Here is a 22,441-nt window from a genome sequence, read left to right as displayed (position 1 = left end):
TGCACACTTAGTGTAGCTGTATTTCCAAGAAGGGTCGTAAGGACCGAGATCTGCAAGCGCATCGTCTAAATCTGTCATGATGTTGAGCTATCACGTGTTGAAAATGTTGTAGAATGTTTGTTTTGGAGCGGGAATCGTGCACGAGCCGTTAAAACACGTTATTTTCGCTCCGAGCCGTAAGTCTTATCTTCGTCGACTGCCAATTGCAAGCCCAGGAGTGCATACCGGTTAACGCTATCACCGGCTTCTAGATGGCTTACTCGCGGAGATCTCGGCAAGATGATGATGGTGGAGCTGCGAGTATACAGTAATAATTAAGTTATTAAGTGCACGTTCAGTCACAAACAAGAAAATTTTGCAACGCCAACACAAAGCGCGGTCGGCAGCGTCGAGGATATAGGCACTGATGGCTGCACAACTCTCCAGTAGAGCCATCTCGCTCTGCGACAGCAATTGGCTTTACAGCACAGGCATCGCGAACTACCGCACCCGGATACCGACAAACGGCGCACTACGGAACGCTGGTGTGTGTTAGTACCCGCGCATCCACCGATCAGCGACGTCAGCGCCCGCAAAATTGGTCACGACTGTTTATTTGCTCGAGAATCGCATTTACTCAGCAATCGCAGCGGGAAGAGAAGGGATCGCAGGCACAATGCAGGAATCAGACCTGGTAGTGCTGCGCAATGAGGAGAATGCATCACCCGACCGCTTCAGACAATGGGATCCCAACCGCCAGTTTCGCCGCGAGTACTACGAGCGCCATGGCCGCGACCCAACATATGAAGAGATTGTGCGCAATGCAGAAGAGCATGGGCGTTCAGTGAACGAGGAGCCAGTGGAAGGGGCCACAGAGCAACATGCAGAACCGCTGGCATCACCCATGAGCAGGAAGATCGAGGAGGAAGAAGCGCCTCTGTCTCGCCAGACAACGTCGTCATCTGCCTCGACATCTAGTTTCACCAGCTCCCGAAGTGTAGCACAGGGCGCATGCCTCGAAGAAACTCGCACTGTCCGCTCGACGAACACACGCCCTCGAGGCTTTACCGACTCGACGCAGCAGTCATGCGGGACAATACTGCAGAGACATCCCACCGAGCGACATCCGGTGGCCCTGACGCGTATCGAGACACACCGCAGCCAGCATGCCGGCACAGTCGGAGCCTCTCCAGTGCCATCGCACCTCTCCCGAACTATCACTCGTCGCAAGACCGAGAAGCCGCTGCCAAGCTTGGGCGCAGGAAAGCCCTTCCCTCCACCGCTACCAGATCGCGAGGAATATGTTGTCGAATTCGATGGCCACGATGACCCACTGCACGCGCAAAACTGGACCACAAAGAAGAAGCTCAGCATGGGCGTCATGCTTGCCTTCGACGCACTGAGTACCTGTATGGGTTCGTCAATCATCTCCAGCGCAACCGGCCTTGTCGCTGCAGAATTCGGTGTCGGCAGAGAAGTAGGTACACTAGGCACGAGTCTGTTCGTGTTTGGTTATGCGTTTGGGCCGCTCATGTGGGCTCCTATCTCCGAGTTGTACGGTCGCCGTCCACCGCTGGTCATCGCGGCTTTCGGCTTTTCCATCTTCACCATTGCTGTCGCTGTCGCAAAGGACATCCAAACGGTCATGATATGCCGCTTTTTCTCTGGTCTTTGTGGGTCCTCGCCCCTCGCCATTGTGGTCGCTGCCTTCGCAGATATGTTTAGCAATGAGGTTCGAGGTCTAGCTGTCGCGGTGTTCTCCGCTACGGTGTTCATGGGTCCAATCATGGCGCCCTTCATTAGTGGTTTCATCACCGAAAGCTACCTTGGCTGGCGGTGGACTATGTACGTCAGTTCATTCATGGGTTTTCTGACATTTGGACTGCTACTGTTCTTCTTCGAGGAAACGTATCCGCCAGTCGTACTGATTAACAAGGCCGCCGAGCTGAGGAGACGAACGAAGAACTGGGGTATCCACGCTAAGCAAGAGGAGATCGAAGTTGACTTCAAAGAGCTCATCATCAAAAACGTTAGCAGACCTATGCGGATCCTCTTCACCGAGCCCATCGTCCTGCTCATCACTATGTACATGTCTTTCATCTACGGACTTCTGTATATATGTAAGCCCTCTTCTCTCTCTTCCTCACACCAACGAACCATTACTGATATTACGCAGTCCTGACGGCATATGCCCTCGTCTTCCAAGGCGTCTACGGCTGGTCCTCTGGTGTTAGCGGACTCGCCTACTTCGGCATGATAACCGGCGAACTCATCGCCTTCGTCGTCGTCGTTCTCACCAACCCGCGCTACGTCAAGAAACTCAAAGCCAACAACAACATCCCCGTTCCTGAATGGCGCCTTCCTATCTCCATGATCGGTGCTGTCTTGTTCTCTGGTGGCCTGTTCTGGTTCGGATGGACCGGGTACTCGGGGAATGTCCACTGGATTGTGCCCGTTTTAAGTGGTCTGTTTACGGGGTTCGGCATCTTCTCTATCTTTCTCTCCCTGCTAAATTACATCGTCGACGCATACCTAATGTTCGCCGCTTCCGCCATCGCAGCGAACACATTCATGCGATCTATCTTTGGCGGTATTTTTCCTCTCTTCGCTACGCAGATGTTTGAGGGCATGGGCATCCAATGGGCCTCGACGTTGATTGGGTGTGTGGCGGTGCTGCTGGCGCCGATGCCGATCTTCTTTTATTTGTATGGTAAGAAGATTAGGGCCAAGAGCAAGTTTGCGCCAGCCCCGGATATTGCGCAGGACAAGAAGAGGGATGAGGAGAGGGTGGGGAGTGAAGAGAGAGTGGGGAGTGAGGAGAGTAGCGTCAATGGTAATGGGAGTAGGGAAAGGGAGCAGGCGAAAGAGAAGGAGAGGAACAAACACGATTAGATTGATAGATACACATCTGACCCCAGCAACAGGATTATGTGATGGCCATTCTTCGAACTCGCCCTAGGACTGAGTGCTGTCTGTTGAACACGTGTTGTTACAGTCTGATCGCGTTGCCTGATTCTCAGCATGGTTGGGGCTATGTCATAATTATGCGATGTGATTCGTACAATAGCTGCCGACTGCTGCTTCCTGCGCAATGCTCTTTTCCCATTATTCGGCGTAGCGCGACTTCGCGACTTCCTCACGATATTTCTACCTTTCTCAAACCTAGAAAGTCGATTTTGCCTTCCTGCAACACCATCTATTTCTGCCTTACACTACCCAGCCTCGAGAGTCAACTCTCACATAGGCTGTATGAAAGCCACGACGCAGACGCAATCCTTGCCACGCCTGTCGCTAAGTCGGCAGCCTTGAAGCTATGACAACACGTCGCCGGAGTCGTTTACCGACATCAACTGACAGTGAGTACCTCCAGATACGTCCCCAAGGCGTTTACTTCCGTTCTTGCTGCTGCAGATATCCCAGCAGACACTATTGGATTCTACTCCCTTTGAGCCTGCATGTTGCTCCTGGAAGGAACGTTCACTTCCAAGCTAGGTTTTCCACAGCTGCAACCACGGGTACCGTTACTGACTGCTGTTTATGGGACAAGATCGATTTATCTTACACCAGTCTTTGTGATCATTCTCCACTTCGCGAGGTCGCTTTACCGCTTGTACGAGATGTCTTTAGTGACCCAAACATGCGAAGGGATTAGGCAGCAGCAAGATCAGAACGCAAGAACGATGGAACATCCTGGATTGCATATGACGGAGCCCCTGTGCGTCCAGGAAAGGCTTCGTAATGGATGACCCGCAGATGGACCTACCTAGAAGGTTCCTCTTCGTGCAGATGCCTCATCTTCACCGACGAGCGAGTCGCTTTTGAGTGCATTCGGAAAGCCACCACCATGACTTAGGTGGATATCGTGGCAGTAACCTGTTCGGTCACTTCAAATATCCCCATGGTCCGATTGATTCTGAAGTTGAGGCGAAATGGAATTTTACCAACGATCTGGAAGTCATACAAAGCGTAAATTGTTGCGGTATAAATCGGTCCGTAAGAGGTCTGATTGCCGCTGCTCAGTCTATTCTGGACTAGCATGTTTCAGGACAGGTATATATTGTCTTCTCCTAGCTAGACAGCAACTCAGCCCAATATTCCATCGTATTCAACAAGCGGTTCACGTCGCCACATAGATTAACGTACGAGTCTAGCCGCGGAATGAAGACAAAAAGGGCAGTTTCGGTGTGCCAGTGTACGTGCGACAACGCACAGCGCACCCGTCCAGTTGGATAAGGCTTTCGCTGCATGGCTTACCTCTGGAAGACCTGACCTGACCCTGGTTTATACAAGATTTGTTCAAACCAATACAGACATCATGGGAGTGGTATTCACAGAGTGGCAAAAGTATGAAGGAAATCTTTCAGGTCAGAGCGTTCTGCATGGCATTGGCAGTAATGACTGTCTTCCGATGTCGGGAAGCGTGGACAGTACGCATATGGGAAGAATTGACGGACTGAACTGAGGTTGTATTGGGTGAAGCTACGGACAGTATATATATGTGAGTAGCTGTAAACAACGCTAGTGTGACGTGGCAGTCACTCTCATAGCAGGTGAGGTTCGAAAGGCAAGAGCACCCTGAACCGTGACATCCGAATTCGGGCGCGACTGCACGATTTACGATTGTCCATCCGCTTCGAGTGCCAGCACAGGCACTTTTCTGGCCTCTGTTACATACTCATGGTACTGAAGGCACTAGCGCCATCTTCAGTGTATTAGACGACAGGAATCCGAATGCGTACTCATTGCCCATTATTATGGAATGATCGTGCAGCCCCGCAACGGAACTTTGAAGCGCATTGGTATCATACCTTTGAGAAGCGAATTCCTTATAGATGGCAAATTGAAGGAGACTCGATCGTGGGAGAGATCCATGGAACCGAATGAGACAGAAATCCAAACATACTTCACATTTACCGTCAAGAAATCCGTTCTGAATACACCCAGAAAAAATTCCATTGTTCCAAAGACCTGGACTCAATCCCCAGAATCTCCGCCATAGACGAACTATCAACCACAAAATCCTGCTCTCCACCCGGAACCCCAACATGCTCCAGAAGTGTATCATCTAGCCCAGGAAATTCCTCCTTAACAATATTCGCAATCAGTGCATTACTATACCCGCCTACCCCCCAGCAGCCGAAAACCGGTTCTTCCCAGCGTCCGGTACTCCAATCGCGCGCACATGCGCAAGCACAATATCCCTCACATCAACCCACTTAGAACGCGTTTAGCGGGGCACTTTCTGTGGAAGGGTTGAGATTAATTGGTTGATTGATCTTGTGAGCTATATCGGGAATCGATCGAGACTATATAGTAGAAAGGGTTGGTGAAGCAAACTGAACTAACCGAATGAGCTAGACAATCAGTGCAGCGGACCGCTGGCAAACACTATCCCTCAATTTCCCCGTGATGATGTCCTTGAACACGGCGTTGGAGGTATTCACGTTACACAGAGGGCTGAGATGATACATCGCAGGTCCAAAGTCTATGACAAGAATTGGAAGTTGTTAGCAAGAAATTCCGGGTTGAGTCTGACATAAAGGACCATGCTGCGCACTCGGCGAAGGTCTTGCTGCCTACGTACCCCATTGTGGCCGCCTGAAAGAGCTTTGGGCATCGTGATCGGGTTCCAATTATTGGAACTGTCGGTGAATATCGCTTGATGAATGTTGATAACGGCTGCGAAGGATGAGGTGATGACGATTCGCTTTACAAAGAGAGCGAAGTGCTTGATGGCTCGGATAATTTCTGTCGTTCCATGCATAGCAGAGCCGATCATGTCTCGCTTGACGTCTGCCGCGTGGTAGTTGAAAGAGCTGGCCATGTGGATGACGGCATCGAAGTATGAGGTTTAGACAACGTTGTTGAAGGCTCCTGGGAGAGTCATGTCTGAAACAACAGGGTATGAGAGGTTGTGCGTAGATTCGGGGTAATCTTCCAGGCTTCGCTTCCTTTGGCGGTGCTGCGTACCGTGGTCGTGACTGTATCACTGGGATGGGTCAGTGAGAATCAATTTCAGTAGGAGGGTTGGCGAACCCATGTTCAAGCAGATAGTCAAGGCAATGCTTCCCGATGAAGCTGGCGCTGACTGTAGGAAACTTTCATGATGATACTCATCCAATTGGAGATAAGCTCATTTTCGTTTGCAGGTTCCTGAACAGCTTCGAGTAAACACTTGGGTAGCGACAGGATATCTATCTTCAGGACCGTACAGGTGCTGCATGCACTCGTACTCGGTCTCATTAGCGTGACCAAAAAAGCTCGGAGTACTTGGATGGGGTTAGTGGCGCTGCGGGTTTGTAAAGCCCAATATACGATAAAAGGCCCTACTATGAAGGCCTGTCGTCAATCGCAAAGATTCGCTCGCCCTCCGTTGCCTATCGAAACTTACAAATGTCGATCAAGTTGACTCCGACGTCTAATCATTACCATGGTATCGCCAAGTTATTTCATACCTATAGTAGGCATCAATAAAAGTGCATCCAGGCTTTGAAATTTGGCAACGGATCTTGATACCAAACCTGCCTCAGCTTTCTCAGCATTAACATTATGGCGACCTTGAAAGCATTGAATTGTCGGTATTTATCACGGTTGAGGGTGCTCCTGCCTGTCGAACCTCACCTGCCATGAAAGCGACTGCCACACCACACTGGCGTTGTTTACAGGTACTCACATATACATACTGTTCGTAGCTTCACCCAATACAACCTCAGTTCAATTCTTCAATATTTCCGCACATGCGTACTGATCACTCACGATCCTCACCCCGACAGTATTTCTAAGTCTACAGCATGACTGTCAACCCTATTAATGACAAAATCCTGGAGCTCGGTTCCATTCGCAACACTATCTTCCGATCGCCAGTCACGCCAGGCTTGGACATCAGCGGTAGCATCGTAGGGGTTGGCTATAAAGCCAATCCGTTCCAGATTGGCGACATCATTTTCGGCTCTTGCAATGGTGTCTTTGGTCATGGTGCACTTGCCCAATACGTTCAAGTCTCGCAAGACATCCTCGTATTAGCACCTGAAGGCGTGAAGTCTGAAGACTTGGCCGCGATAGCTACTATTTAGACAACAACGCTGCAAGCTATTAGACCGTACGTCAAAGCAGGAGACAAAATTTTCATCAATGGAGGGTCTGAGGGTACTGGTGTTCTGGAAATCCAGATTGCGGAAGTGCTGGGCTGTCATGTTGCGACGTCTTGTTCCACCGCGAATGTTGACTTGTGCAAGAGCACGGGCGCGGACGAGGCCTTGGATCAAAAAGAAGCCGATATCATGAAGCAGCTGAATGGGCAGAGGAGTTCTTCCCACCTTATTCTCGCTAATGTCGGGACCCGTCTAATTTGTACCGAACGTCGCATAGGTTTCTTGCGTCGAGCGGGACTTTCATCCAGGTCGGTTTGAGGATGAACTTAGTGCTCTGCGACAGCTCGTTGGTATTATGATGCTTCCTGGTTTTATTGGAGGTGGTAAAGATACATACACATTCGCCGTAACAAAACCGAACCGAGCCTACTTCAATCAGCTCGCGGCATGGGTAGAAAAAGGGAAAATCTGTGCAGTTGTTGACTCAGTTCACGAGTTCAGCGCCGCTTCCGAGGCGTTCGCTAAACTCAAAGCTGGTAGAACCCATGGAAAGTTGTAGGAAGTGGTTGCTGCAAAACTGATGAACGAAATGACGGAGCATAGGTTGTGTTTAGACAGCATGACGAAGCGCGGGAAAGCTAATTGGCTATTGTGCATTAGCAGGTAAACCGCTGAGAGTCTATAGATTACGTTTTTGTGAAGGAGGGAGGAAGGGAGGAAGGAAATAAGAAGGTGCATACATAGGAAGAGCGTGCCACAACTGCAAGGGAAGGAAGAATGGAGGTAGCTATCGACGAATGAGGTAACTGAAAGATTTAGAAAATGGATGCGATCCATTCAATAAGACCCACACATGGTACACAGGCAACATTCCCTCATAGTTGTAAAGGTCTGTAGAGCCATAGCAGGCGCGTAATGACTTTTCCGGGTGCGACATACTGTCTCGTGTAACAAAGGCGCGCCTGCTCGATCGCGCTTTCGACGTTGTACGTGACGGAAGCGGCACAGGATGTTTTGAGCGTTTCAGCACCACAGTCAGAATCTCAAAGAGGTCCCTCAACGATGTCCAGCATGAGAGGCCTCCTTTTGATGGAAGTGAAGAGGAAGGTTTGCCGAGCATCCGCCAACCCCACGCCACCCCACCTCAACCCTTAAAACGGCACTCGCCCCGTCGTCGGACGACAGACACCCGCAACACCAAGAAAACATCGTGTCGGTGACGTCGCCGACCCGCGGGGCGGGCAACGTGCCTTAAGACCCTCAATGTCTTATGACTTCGGACATCCGAGCTCGCTACACTTTCTATTCCATTCTTGAGCATTCAGGGTACATAACAGCCCATTGCTGCTCTTCGCTACGATTCAAGCACTCTAGTTTCCCGAAACTTAGTAAATACGAACCAATACCGCAAAGATGTCTATGTCAATTGAAGAATGCCAAACACCGCGCCCCGGCTTCCCTAGGCCAGTACCGTCTGGCCCGACAAATGTCCTGGAGCAATTCAGCATGAAGGGCAAGGTCGTCGTTGTCACTGGAGCTGCAGAAGGCATTGGCGGGGCCGTCGCTGATGCAATGGCTGAAGCTGGGGGAGACGTTGCGCTGTGGTACAACTCGTAAGTATTCCCTCACCTCTATTGTCTTCATCATGGATGCTGACACGCCCAGAAACCCCGAGGCAGAGAAGCGCGCAGAGCGCCTCGCAAAAGAGCACAACGTCAAGACAAAAGCATACAGCGTCAACGTCACAGACCCAGAAGCTGTCAAGTCCAACCTCGACAAAGTCGTTGCAGAGTTCGGCAAGGTCGACGTCTTCATCGCTAATGCAGGAACTGGCGATTCGCAACCCCTCCTGGAGCAGTCTCTGGACGCATACCGCAACTTGATGGCCGTGAACGTGGATGGACCTGTCTACTGCGCCAAGTATGCTGGTCAGATCTTCAGGCAGCAAGGGTTCGGCAACCTGATTCTTACTGGATCGATCTCGAGTCACATCGTCAACGTGCCTGTCGATCAGCCGATCTACAACGGCTCCAAGGCTTTCATTACGCACATGGGCAAGTCACTGGCGCGTGAGTGGAGGGATTTCGCGCGTGTCAACATTGTGAGCCCGGGTTTCTTCGACACCAAGATGGGCGCTGGCCCGAAGGTTATCACAGAGGGTCTGCGCATGATTCCTTTGGGGCGACAGGGCGATACGAGGGAGATCAAGGGCGTATTTCTGTTCCTCGCATCGAACGCAAGTTCTTACGTTACAGGTAGTGACTACCTAATCGACGGAGGCTACGTGCTACCTTAGATAAAGAAAGCGACCAAAATGAAAAGGTTCCGGGGTCCACTGTCGAGATATTGAAGAGATTCTCAACGATGTGTCAACCCTATCACAGTTTCTTCTACTCTCAGGTCGACCAAACTTAGCTTCGGGCTACATTTAATTGCTTCTTCAGCCACACCCGAGCTTCTCTCAGCTTTCCCAAGCGGTCTTAACATGGATGTAGGGTATGTGGCACAGGATTTGTCAAGAAAGGCAACAGTATTGTTAGTAGTGTGCAAGGATAGAGAGACTGCCTATGTCCGCGGCTGACATTACAATCGAAGAGCCCCATAATATCACGCCCCCGCTGACTTCATCTCAAAGAGCAGTGTAGATGCGAAGTGGCTAAACGCTTCACCTCTAGAAACCGGTACTGGGAGAATTCTATGTGTTAGCACAGCCCCGGTGTTTAATCTGAATGCACCCTCTTTTACCAGCTGGCCGCAGGCCCCTACGGAGTCCAAGCTTAGGGATACATAACCCTTATCTCTGTAACAGTGTGAGGAGAGGAGAAGGACTGTTCTGAATTGGCTATCTGGGGTAGGCTGAGCTACACATGTTGCGGTATCGGTTGGTCCGTACAGTGTCTGACTATACCCCTGACCACTACCCTGGACTAGTGTGTTACAGGTCAGGTATATAGTCGTCTCCTCCTAGCTAGATAGCAATCCAGCGCAGTATTCCATCGACCCGATAGTCCTACGTTATCGTTTACCGTAGCTATCAGTATTCTACAGCGGTTCACACCGCTACAACATATATAGATAGCCGTACATGAGTTATCCTAACTCGTACTGGAGTATGTAGCGGTGTGAACCGCTGTAGAATACTAATAGCTACGGTAAACGATAACGTAGGACTATCGGGTCGATGGAATACTGCGCTGGATTGCTATCTAGCTAGGAGACGACGATATATACATGCCCAGTAACGTGCTAACCCAGTATAGCCACTGCCGTGTGGGTCAGGGCCTGTGGGTCCATACATATACCGCAACAGAGTAGCTCTAGCCGAGAGCATAAATTGTTACAATCTCGCTTGCAACTATGACACATTCACTCACCTCAACCAAACTCGACTCCCTTCGCTGACAGCTCTTCAAGCATGGTGTAATCGGCTCGGGATTCTAACACCAAAACACGACCATCACAACTAACCTTGTGCTAGACCAGAGAACATCCAGATCGAGGGGTCTGCGCTCAGCGAGTGTTACTATGCGACACCCCAGCCCTCTAAGGTGGGTCTTCTTCATCGTTCAGGAAGTACGCCAGTGACCTTCAGATCACTCTGTCAACTGGACTTTCAGCTGATATCATCTTACAGATTCGAGACATCATCTTCAGTCACCCCATCAACACAGCACCTATTTCAAGACCTCCAATCCGAGCGCAGTCGTTTTTCTCTTTCCTGCACGTCTGTCGTCAGACTCGAGCGGCGGCTTCTTCGCTATACGGCAAGAAAGATATCTCCGTCCCGTTTCAACATTCGCAAACGTACCGAAAAGCCTTCAAATACTCTTTGATTTGGAGCCATACAGCACGTGCTACACTCACACTTCCCAAATGTAGCTATGACAATAGGTCTCGCTATCTCACTCCAGACGGTATTCCACTGTCGCAGCTTGGTGTTCAAGCACCTAGAATACAAATTGTTGTGTTCAATGCGATCCGGTGGGCTTAGAAGCCATGCATCTGTGGAGGACGGTTGTAGGAACACCAACGCTGGGTGCAAGACGCGAAAATTGGATCTATGAGCGAAGGAGCGCCATCGAAGTGCACACAGACATGATTCGGGTGTTTGCCAAGAAGTAACAAGCTCTAGAGTTGCTGACGCAGGAGAGGCCAATGAAGAATTTAGTCCAAGAGTATGGGCTGGAAAAATTCAAGGCCCGCATAACTGTCTTCACTAGTCTAGAGTCAACGTAGCCACCCAGACAGAGCACCAGGGCAACATCATTGGGAAACAGTAGGCAGACAGCGAAAGAATGGGCTTAACAGGATTCTCTTATCTGAATTGTTGCGGTATCAGTCGGTTTGTACGAGGCCGAACTGCTACTACTCAGACTATTCTAGACTAGCATGTCTCAGGACAGGAATATATTGTCTTCCCTTAGCTAGGTAGCAACTTAGCGCAGTATTCCATCGTATTCTTTAGCGGCCCACGCCGCCACATGTATTAATGGCAATAAATCACAAGACCTGAGGCATGAACCTCCCTTCGACACGTATTCCAAACGACTAATGCACATGAGACCACTGATCTACGTGTGTCCGTTCACCTACCCGTATCTCTACTGTTATAGTAGATGAAATAAATGAAGGTGTAACCGCGCAGGGCAGTGAGTCAGGGTGGAACCGTGCAAAGCAGTAAAATCAGTATATTGTGTTCTTGTATGGTTCTATGATCGTTCCTTACCGGATCATTAGCAGGGTCTGTTTCATGATGTATCTTCTGTGCAGCCAAGGGAGAAGGTGCTTGTTAGAACGAGCAAGAGCACCGCACTAACACATGTGGCACACGTGACCTCCATACTCCATAAACGGTCACATCTACTCTCATGTAAAGGCCAGGCTCTTAAGATTTTGTTCGTCGACAATTTTTCAATGAAGGTATCTGTGCCTGCGTGAGTAGTGTAGGTCGGAGGCTATGGTCCATTATTGTATTGCTATCTGTGTTGTTCCCTGCCGATTAGTTAGACCAGACGGTGGAGAGCGCAATCGTGGGTTAGCCTGGAATCCTTCAAGATCCTTCAACTGTGCCGCAGCCATCAGGGATCCCAGATGCAAGGAACTAGATGGAAATCTTGTTCGCGTATCGGTGTCGAGCACATTGTCCGTCTTCAAGGATCGTCCTTCCAATTCCAGAATGGCGACATGCGTCGTCCTTCGATGTTGTGGTGTTGGCTTGTATTCGTTAGGTGTCACCTATAGTAGAAGTCTGCGATTCGTGGAGGATCACCTGGAGTGGGTTGTGGCATCCGTGACTGAAGCTAGGTGTATTTGTTTGATGTCTCTTGATTTTTCGACCACAGCGGCATGATGTGCGTCCCGTCAGTAGGCAAGAACGTTGAAGGGTGATGCTGAGCTCAACAAAGCAGGGCGGTGCGCTCGAGGTAACTGACATCGATTATTGGGTTGATGATAGCTCCAGTCACACAAAGACATCACGATACAGCCTCCTCACGACATCAACAAACAGCATCGTTATCTCTTCACCTGTCAGCGATTTAGTTATACACACCTTCTGACGTCTATGCTGCGCCCTTCTGCAAAGAGACTCTCGTGTCACGACAAGGCGAATAAGTGTGGCTGTCTCGAACATCGCAGACGCGTATCCCCGCAGCTGCCTCAGCTGCTGTCAGTATTGCTGAGATTCACCACAGCCGTCAGTCTTGTAGTTGCCAGGAATCGACAACAAGGGTTACATCATCCATCTCATTTCCTTTGTTCCCGTTGTTTCTTTTTCCTTTAAGGCTGTCGGAGGATGGAACAGATGTCAGGTCAAGGTGACCAGAAGCGGGACAGCCCTGGGCATGTACCTGCGTTGCGTATGCGACCTGTGTTGGCGTCTCTTGACAACACTTCACACGTGGCTTCTCAAACTGGTCCACCTCGGCACATGTGTTTGCGCAAACTTTCTGCAGGGCAGCGCAGACAATTCGACCGTAGACTCGGAAGCAGAGGCGGTCAACTTTGCAGCCTTTGGGGCCGCTAGCCTACGCTACTAAGGACACCGACGCGCGCCATTTCACTCGCGCCTGTGGCTCGGTCCAGGACGGTAAAAAGAGAGACGACTTGTCGATAACTCTAACCTCGTACCCGACCTGCATCAACAACACAGCAGAGTCTTGCCGTCCTCGGTCAAATCCTCCAGCCACTTTCCGCGCTAGAGTAACCTAGTGCTCATGCCATTTGGGACAATGAAATGGCGCTTTTGAAGGACGTAAAGCCACGGTCCTTTTGCTATACAATTCCCGATCCGAATTGATGCAAAATCTTGCGCGTCCTGGTCACGGACAAAGACACCAGCATGAATTGCAGATGAGATCAAGACATCTGCGGGGATCCTGGCTTATACGAGACAGCAGGAACCGATTGATGTGCAAAGATCGAGTGGTCGGCGTTCGCGAGGCGGGGTTGAGGTGGGTATCAAGGATGCGTACGTGCGCTTCGCTTGCTAGTCTGCGCCTGCAAGCAAACTAACTACTGCGATCATGCGCGACTCGACGACTCAGCGCACAGCAGCCTTGCGTTGCTGTGGCTCCAATCCTGCATGTCGTCCTGTCCAAGACTCGTTTGCATGCTCCACGCATTCTCAAAAAGGCACAATTCGTGGCCGCCAAGCAACAACTAGATGCAATTAGGGCTCACTCCAGAGCTGCCCCACTGTCCGTGCATGCGGCACAGTCCGTATGGTACGCGATGGAAGCAGGGACGGCCTGGTTGCGGGCTTCCAGCGGAATCAGCTTGGTGAATCCCAGCTTCAAGACATCATGGTCGAGGGACTCGTGGAAAACGGTACCTGTCAGCAAAGCCCCAACCGTTCTGACATTTATATGTGACCCACTCATCAAGCCTTCAGGCATTCAGCGAGCATGTCCCTTTCACATGCATATGCATAGAAATACAGTGGGTCCTCGACCGCCATGCTACGATCGATAGCTATCCACCGTCCCGGTTACGCCAGCGTTGTTTGGAGGCCGAATGCACCTTTTCCGCCTAACGTCACCAACATATGTTCCGTACTCTTGCAAGATGCCACGGCTAGCTAGTCTTGCTATGCTGGGCAGTACGATGTTTTAGCCAACCGAGTCAATTAGTTCTGTACGATTGGTGGCTACCGGAGACCTCGACTTGGTCTTCGGTCTTGAATACTGTGATCAGGCATTCCGCAATGCTCTAGTTCGACTACCACTTTCGTAATCGGCGACCCATCTGCATTGTCACCCCATCATTTCTAGATTTTCACCAATGCGGACACCATCTGGAATGCAGATGACTATTGGAGTGGACAGTACTGCACCTCGCAACGACTCATGTCGGTCCATCATCACAAGATCATGTGTCAACCCCGATCAGCATTTCTTCCGGCAGACCTTGCTCTAACAGAGTGGGCTTTACAACGGAATTCAGACATGAGGCTAGACGGTCAGCCATGTCCCGTTTACCTACCGCCACTTCCAGACTACTGCATTCCCACTACCGGGCCCTCCCAGTCGTCCGTCTGTAGTTTACTGGTCAATCAAACAGTAAGGCGGGCCAATTGTGCATTGGAGAAGACTCGGTCGGTTTGTCACACGAAGTGGCGTAGCAGCAGTGGATGCAGAATCCTTGCCATGCAGCATACTACGATGGGACTACTATCAAAAGTCAAGCGTCTGCATATGACCCGCAAGCTGTATAAAGATGCAGTTGTCACGACACATGGCGTTCTTCTACGCTTTCGTCGTCTTGTCATTTTCTTTTAGCCTTGCCTCGACGTCATGGAGGAGAAAGTCCAGTTCAGTAACGTGTCCGGTTTGTCGGTGGAAGATCAAGCTCTGGTATCTCGATTCGGACGTGGGTTGAGGCTTCCCGTACCCCACAACACTGTACACGAAGCTTTTGAGAGCATCGTGGATGCATACCCCGCAGTCGTCGCCGCCATACATGGTCACCGAAAGATCACATATCACCAGCTAGACCTCGCGGCTAACCGCCTTGCACATCATCTCATCAACTCAGGTCTTCGGCCAAAGCAACGAGTATGCCTTGTGGTTCAACGATCCTTGGAGATGCTCATTGGCCTTCTTGCCATCCTCAAGGCCGGGTGTCAGTACGTTCCAATCGATGGTGGAGTTGCCTCGGATCAGGCACTGCAACACATCTTCGAGGACACAGAGGCTCGTTTCATTTTATGTCTGCCCAAGTATTGGGATAAAGTTAGGCAATTTGCACGCCGAGATGCGATTGTACTTGAGTTGGGCATGGACACAGGAGCTTTCTATTCCCCTCTCAGACCCTACATCAAGGTCTCTCCCAATGATGGCATCTATGCTATGTACACGTCAGGTGAGTCACCCGTTGCTGCAATCCGTTACGTCAACTGACCAACCTTGCAGGGAGTACTGGTGTGCCGAAGGGTGTAGACGTCAAGCATGGCACCATGACTAACGCCCTACTTCTGGAGCCAGGGCGATTACGGATCACTGTCGGCTCTAAGGTTGCGCAAGTGTTGAGCATATCTTTTGCCATGGGTAAGCGAGCAACTTTTCAGGCAAATGCATGACTAAATCATTGTCAAGGTGCCTGGGAAACGCTCGGTTCTCTAATCAACGGAGGCACCCTATACCTCAGAGGATCTGATTGGAGCGCCACCTTAGAACAGGTTAGTTTCGATCATCTTTCCCAGTTAGGATGGTTCAACTGATCAGTCATCCAGATCGATACCCTAATCTGCACGCCTTCCATCCTATCAAAATACCAGCAGCAGAGCTACCCGAACATCAAAACAGTCGTTGTCGCAGGCGAAACGTGTCCACAGTCGTGAGTGATCTCGTGATCCCGTTATTACCGTTGTTTCTAGCGCTGACTCGAACTGCAGCCTCGCCGATGATTGGGCCCAGGACCGATGTTTCTACAACCTACTCGGCTCGACCGAAGTGTTCCTCTTCTCTGCACACAAACACATCATTGGCGAGCCATTATGTATCGGACGACCTCTACCGAACACAACATGTTATATTCTCGATGAGGCTGGGGAGCCTGTCCCGGTTGGCCAGAGGGGCACTCTTTGGGTTGGTGGCAAGGGCGTGTCGAAAGGCTACATCAATCTCCCTCTCACAAGTGCTGAGAAATTTCAACCCGACAAATTTGCCAACGATGGCACCACCATGTACAATTTTGGCAACATCGTATGCTGGAGAGCTGACGGATCTCTGGATTCGTTTGGCCGAATGGATGATCAGGTCAAGATCAAGGGCTTCCGAGTCGAGCTGGATGGTGTCACTGCTGTACTCGAGCAGTTCAATGGTGTTACGCAAGCCACATCGCTTGTGATCGATGGCATTCTCCACGGCTTCTACACATCCTCCACACCTATGGACGAGCAGGAGCTCGACACCTTTGTCCGGAAGCATCTGCCATACTATTCGGTACCTGAGCGCTGGATTCGAGTTGATAGCATACCCTTGAACCCCAACGGTAAAGTCGACAAAGCGCTGCTCAAGGCGGTCGCGGCTGAGCTCAGCATACCTGCGCCCAAGGTCAAGCCCACCGCACCAACCCACCAGAGAGTGGATTCAGCTTTCGATGATATGGTCGCTACCAGAGAAACTGTGAATCCTCTTCCTGCCATCACCAAAGAGTTGTCGCGAACTTCCTATCAGGGCATCGATCTCGAGAAAGGTGTCCGTTTCAAGACTTCCCATTTGAGTTCTTCGTCTGCATGCACAAACCCAGACGATATACTCGCCGTCCTCCCCGAACCCAAAGGCTCCCCAACTGGACACTGGCTACGACACCGTGGACTTATCGCTTACCGTTGGTTCCTGATCCCAATTGTCGCTGTCAACATCGGAGTTGCGTGCTGGATACTGAGCCGAGGCATCAGAGACCATCACTATCCGCTCTCTTACGTTGCAACGGCCACAGCCGCAAACCTCTGCGCTTCTATCTTGATCCGCTCAGAGCCAGTAATCAATCTGCTCTTCACTGTATTCTCTTCAGTACCCACCTGGATGCCGTTGGCAATACGTCGAATCTGCGCAAATGTCTACCACATTGGCGGAATCCACGTCGGTTGCGCCATCGCCGCAGTGATCTGGTTCATCATTTTCGCCATTGGAGCAAGCATCGATCTCGCCAAAGACGCCAGTGCGCGAGCTATCTCGCTTGCGCCAACGATTTTGACCTACTTGATTCTTTCGCTGCTTCTTTCAATAACCGCGCTATCACATCCATTTCTTCGCAACAAGTACCACGATTTGTGGGAGAACTTGCACCGCTTTGGTGGCTGGACGGTGCTCGGTCTTTATTGGGTACTCGTTGGACTTTCCACTAAAGACCTGAGCCGGGACTCAGGCATGTCGATCTCGGAGGCCTATCTGCATAATGCCTCAATCTGGTTGATTGCAGCTGCCACACTTGCAATCATCTTCCCCTGGTTGTTTCTTCGCCGCGTTCCTGTCCGTTCAGAAGTACTCTCCTCCCACGCTATCCGCTTACACTTCGACTCCGAGGTCGCGCCGGGTCAGGGTGTCCGTCTCGCCGAGCGACCACTTCGCGATTGGCATGGGTTTGCGACCATTACTAATGGGCTCGGAAACAACCTAAACAGCAACGGAAAAGGATACTCGGTCATTGTCAGCCGAGCTGGCGACTTCACTGGCCGCTGCATCGACACTGCGCCAACACATATTTGGAGGCGTGGCATCCCCACTTGCGGTGTCCTACGCATTGCTACTCTGTTCAAGAGTGTGGTCGTGGTAGCAACTGGGTCTGGCATCGGGCCATGCCTTTCCATTTTCCCCTACCAACAAATCGCTATGCACATCCTCTGGACAGCACCAAATCACGAAAAGACGTTCGGCAAGTCCATCGTTGAGGACGTGCGGAGACGAGACCCAAATGCGATCATCTATAATACACGAGAGTCAGGCAAACCTAATATGAGTCTTCTGACGTATAGACTTTACAAAGAGAGTGGGGCAGAAGCGGTGCTGGTCATCAGCAACAAGCGCTTCACACAGCAAATTGTGTTTGATATGGAGAGGAGGGGCATCCCAGCGTATGGGGCAATTTTTGATTCTTGAATGTTTACGACTGATGATGATGAGCGTTATGAGCACGAGCATGAGCACGAGCCTTGTCGTTGGCGTTTCAACGAATGAAAACACACACGATACACGAATACGAATTATGACACCTCCTGGGCTTGAGCATACCAATTCCAGGAAAGGCAATTCCTTCACTTTTGATGACTACAAACTACACACACTCGACAAAGACGACGACTGGCAATCTACTGAGCCTTTAACTCGATGTGGGTATGCACCGTGTCGAGTTAAGATTTCCAAGGTGCGCGCGGGGTCCATCTCTCAGCAGGCCTGCGTTCCTGCGATGTTCGACTCCACCGCCATCTCCACCACACCTACTCCACCGATCTACACCGCAGCTTCGGCATGCGCACACCCGATGCACAATGCATATATCAATCACACCTTCATTCCTTCCCCGCCGCAACCTTATGATTTGTTGCGCCGCATGCGCGCGCGTCGCAAGATAGTTTAACACTGAGCACGGGCAAATATGCGATTGAAGGTGAGGGCGAAAGTAGCCGGCACGTGGCTGGCACCTACTCGGCGTCACATTAAAACCACTAGCGTAGCCCCGCTCCCACATGTTTGTACCACAGGACACTCAAAAGTCTTCGCCCACCTGCAAGGGCCATAATCCCAAAATGGCATCTTGCATTCAACACGACATACTTTTGAATTCAACCACAACACTTGTAAATAGAGTATACTGAGTATTGCAAACTTGTTTTTGATATTACTGAATCATGCCTTGAAGTTGTTATTGCCCCCATGTGAGCGTGCTTTCTGTGCAAGTGCCATATAGTTGGCTACAGAACCCACCCGTTGAACAACATCATAAAAGTGAGGATCTCATTGCCAAATACTTCTCATCTTAACCTTAGCCTTATCTTTGGCTGCTTTTGACGCACTGTTAGTCTCAAATCGAAGCTTCTTAAGGAGTTTCTTGTGGTGATTCTGGATGTCTTCAATGGCATGGAGATTAGGAGACTTTGATGGCCAGTCAAAGAAGAGTACACCAGCTTCTTCAAGCTCTGAAGTTATCAACTCTCTTGCTTTCATATGAGGAGTTGCACCATCTTCAGAGATGTAGATTGTCTTGCCGGGGTGCGTATTCTTGAGCCTTAGGTAGTAAGGGATGAGCTCCTTCTCATAGATCTCAAAGGTGTACCGAACATGATCAAGGCCACCCTTTCTTGTCACCTTGAAGTCCTTCTCTTTGAACAGTTGCTTAGAAGTTCTGCGCTGTTGCCTTCCCTTCCTTACACCATGCAGAAGCTTAGCGTTGTCATCTTTGATCTTCTGATTGACTCGCTGAAGATGGTGGAACTCAGCAGTTCCTGGGATGAGAGCGTTGCGCTGTTGTTGACGAGCTTTTTCTTTCAACTTCTTGTGTGTAGCTTCAAGTTTGGCAACAAGCTCGTGAGATAACTGCTCATCTTCTGGCTCCCAGATGTGCTGAATACGATCAAAGTAGTGCTCATCTTGACCACAAGCAACGCCCCATTGCATGAGGCTAAAGCGTTCAGGAGATACTTCTTGAGCAACTTCATATGAATCTTCACCCTCCAACATGCTCACACGCTCCAACTGGGCACCACCAAAGCCTACACAGTACTCATCTACAACAATAATCATAATGTTGTGCTCAACAGGCTCCTCTTGAATGATCTCATGTTGAACCATATGCTCCAATGTATGCTCCCTCTTATGCTCCTTGTTAAGCTTATCCTTCCATGGTCTTTTGTTGCTTTTGATGCGCTTCTTTGGGTGAACATTACCAGCGTTGACATGCTTCTTATCCATCAGGATTCTCCTTGTTTTGTCCGGCTTCAGCTGATCATTATCGGGGCGGGTATGGTTGGCAGCTTCAGCTCATTCAAATGATCTCCAGTGAAGTACGTCATTGCGTACTTGAATACTTTCAGCGCTTCCAGGCTCAGCTATACAAGGCCGACCGGATCTGGGAGAGTGATCTATACAAGCAAGCATTGCGTTAAGAGTTTCTACTCCTTCTGCGCGGCGTAGTATGGCTGCATAGGAGCTTCTGATGGTTGATCGTGGCTCCTGAAGCTTCTTCACAATCTGGTTCCAAGACCCCCCCAACTGAAGCCTGTACCCCCACAAGCAAGGTACGCTTTTGAAGGGAGAGCTCTGGGTGTCCTTTCATGTCAACAGCAAGTGTTTTGGTTAAGATTTGGGTGCGTGGTTGTGGTGTGCAATTCACTGTTCTGGTGTATTGGTGCGGTCAAAGTGGGGTTAGTGCTGACGCTAGCAGGTGGGCGAAGACTTTTGAATGTCCGGTGGTAGACTGAAGCACCAACGCCAACACCAGGCTGCCACGACTTTTCCGCGATGACGATCGCTGCGGCCGAGCTTCACCGAACAGACCGCCGACAAGCAGCTAATGCGCAAGCTAGTGGCATCTCTCAAGATAGCAAAGCGCTCCATCTTGCAGCTTCCGCGAAGTATGTCAGTAATGTGCTGAGCGAATATATTTTGTTGTTGCGGTATCGATTGGTCCGTACAAGGTCTGACTATACCCCTGGCAGACTAGTCTAGTGTGTTACAGGTCAGTTTTGTAGTTGTGTTCTCCTAGCTAGATAGCAACTCAGCGCAGTATTCCACCAACCCGAGAGTCCTACGTTGCCGTTTACCGTAGCTATCAGTGTACTACAGCGGCCTATGCCGCCACATGTTTAATGCCTTTTCCTACAAAATCCACGCAGCCCCGGGTGGTATAATACTACGACTATCGAACGACCTGAATCTATGCAAGCGCTCCGGACTAAGAAGCGTCGAGCAAACTGACACCATCTTGGTTCTCGGCGCACCCGATACGATTGGTTGCGTCGAAGTTCACAGTTGAGACATCTTTGATATAGCGGCTGAAGGCTTCCGTGTCCTCACTCTTGTGTCGATATTGCTCATATGATGCCTTCAAGTGATCCAGGCAGTCTCCGGCTCATTGAGAGAGGGCAACCCGCCTGCACTCAGCCGTATAGTCTGTTGAGGCCAGACTCAGCTCAGTGATGTTAGCGTCGATATTGAACCGATTATCAAGGGGACCTCTTCGCACGGTCATTGTATATTCATATAACACAAGGAATCTCACGACGTTATCTCACTATCTGACTATCCTTTGCGATCATCCTTCTGAAATTTCCTGCAAAATGGCCGACATGGAAACACCACCACCAAGCTAAGATCAGTCGTTGATCTGGCTAGAGAACGCCTTGGTGCCAGTCCTACGCCCCAGAAATTTTCCATGTCGTTTCAAATCTTTCGGTCACGGAGGCCCAAGCTCTGGCAATTGTTGAGGTCGATCCCCATACGTTTATGGAAGGACTGGATTGGAAAGCGTTCGACAAGAGGCTGAACAAATATCTCAAGAGCGAATAAGCCAAAAGACGATTTTAACCCAATGCTGACGAAGCGGCTAAAACTTGTCAGCTGATGATCACAATGTGCAACAACTTGGCCGTCAGACTCAGCGGGATTGATAGCAAGAATCTTGGCGAGCTCAGATTCGTGCCACGATTTAAAGAGCTCCAGAAGTTATGTCCAAGTGTCTACAACGCGTCTGGGATATCACTAAAATTCTGCAGATCCACACAGATACCCTGCGTAAGAGTTCAAAGCTCAACATGTCCATGGGCAAGTATGCAGCCCGTAGACTACAGTTCTGAGACATTGGTCACAAACAGAATACGCTGATCATCTCCTGTAGGGCTTGAAGGAGAATTCTCCGAGTTGTCCTTGAGCCCCGTATTCCATATGAAAAGAAAAAGGAGTACCTCAACGAGTACATCAAGGTACATGGTTAAATTTAAGCAGTGAGGCGAAACAATTCGAACAAGACACGGCTCAGATCCAACCCTCTTTCACAAATCGGCAGACCGATTTTGGTGTCTGCACTGGATCGTTCAGCGCAGGGCTAAGGGTGAGGAAAGTAAGCACGACAAAGAAATGGATGACCTAGGCAAGGCTAACGCAACGCTTCAGTCGGAAATCGACGAGCTCGAGGAGAAGATGGCCTTGTGGGAAAGTGTTGGTGCGATAGGAACCGTTGGTGCTACAGCGGGCCATGTTGTTCTTCGGGGTCCTGGCGGTCTTGTAAGTGCTGTGTCATTTGACCGGAGTCTATAGTGATCGTCGAAATGTGTTGACCCCCTGTCCTTTGGCACGCTTGCAAACCTTCATGCAGGTACCCGTAGAAGGCTTGATCTTGACTGGCTGATGAAGGGTGGATGACAGGACCAGTGT

The 22,441-nt window shown here is 50.3% G+C and overlaps 5 protein-coding genes across 5 annotated transcripts; 4 read left to right on the top strand and 1 right to left on the bottom strand.

Annotated features, from left to right (window-relative positions):
* Positions 1-437: 437 nt before the first annotated feature.
* Positions 438-2,974, top strand: BU25DRAFT_442297 (MFS general substrate transporter). The gene is made up of 2 exons (XM_033709289.1): positions 438-2,099; positions 2,156-2,974. Exons 1-2 carry the CDS (start codon positions 656-658, stop codon positions 2,869-2,871), a joined length of 2,160 nt encoding a protein of 719 aa, XP_033557986.1. The 5' UTR covers positions 438-655; the 3' UTR covers positions 2,872-2,974.
* A 3,796-nt stretch (positions 2,975-6,770) lies between these two features.
* On the top strand, positions 6,771-7,629 carry BU25DRAFT_433868 (uncharacterized protein; the record flags this gene model as incomplete). Its single annotated transcript, XM_033708818.1, has 3 exons — positions 6,771-7,013; positions 7,053-7,310; positions 7,414-7,629. The coding sequence occupies 3 exons, from the start codon at positions 6,771-6,773 to the stop codon at positions 7,627-7,629; spliced, it is 717 nt and encodes a 238-aa protein (XP_033557985.1).
* Positions 7,630-8,268: 639 nt separating this feature from the next.
* BU25DRAFT_399888 (NAD(P)-binding protein) lies at positions 8,269-9,366 on the top strand (the record flags this gene model as incomplete). Its single annotated transcript, XM_033704949.1, has 2 exons — positions 8,269-8,683; positions 8,736-9,366. Exons 1-2 carry the CDS (start codon positions 8,484-8,486, stop codon positions 9,364-9,366), a joined length of 831 nt encoding a protein of 276 aa, XP_033557984.1. The 5' UTR covers positions 8,269-8,483.
* A 5,467-nt stretch (positions 9,367-14,833) lies between these two features.
* BU25DRAFT_493976 (tyrocidine synthetase 1) lies at positions 14,834-18,283 on the top strand. The gene is made up of 5 exons (XM_033711751.1): positions 14,834-15,431; positions 15,482-15,616; positions 15,665-15,747; positions 15,802-15,905; positions 15,964-18,283. Exons 1-5 carry the CDS (start codon positions 14,864-14,866, stop codon positions 18,170-18,172), a joined length of 3,099 nt encoding a protein of 1,032 aa, XP_033557983.1. The 5' UTR covers positions 14,834-14,863; the 3' UTR covers positions 18,173-18,283.
* Positions 18,284-19,027: 744 nt separating this feature from the next.
* On the bottom strand, positions 19,028-19,981 carry BU25DRAFT_461591 (uncharacterized protein; the record flags this gene model as incomplete). The annotated part of the gene is made up of 1 exon (XM_033710456.1): positions 19,028-19,981. The coding sequence occupies one exon, from the start codon at positions 19,979-19,981 to the stop codon at positions 19,028-19,030; it is 954 nt and encodes a 317-aa protein (XP_033557982.1).
* Positions 19,982-22,441: the final 2,460 nt, after the last annotated feature.

This window comes from Macroventuria anomochaeta (genome assembly GCF_010093625.1).
Source record: "Macroventuria anomochaeta strain CBS 525.71 unplaced genomic scaffold BU25scaffold_34, whole genome shotgun sequence".
Classification (NCBI taxonomy): domain Eukaryota; kingdom Fungi; phylum Ascomycota; class Dothideomycetes; order Pleosporales; family Didymellaceae; genus Macroventuria; species Macroventuria anomochaeta.
This window is presented reverse-complemented; position numbering and strand designations above follow the sequence as displayed.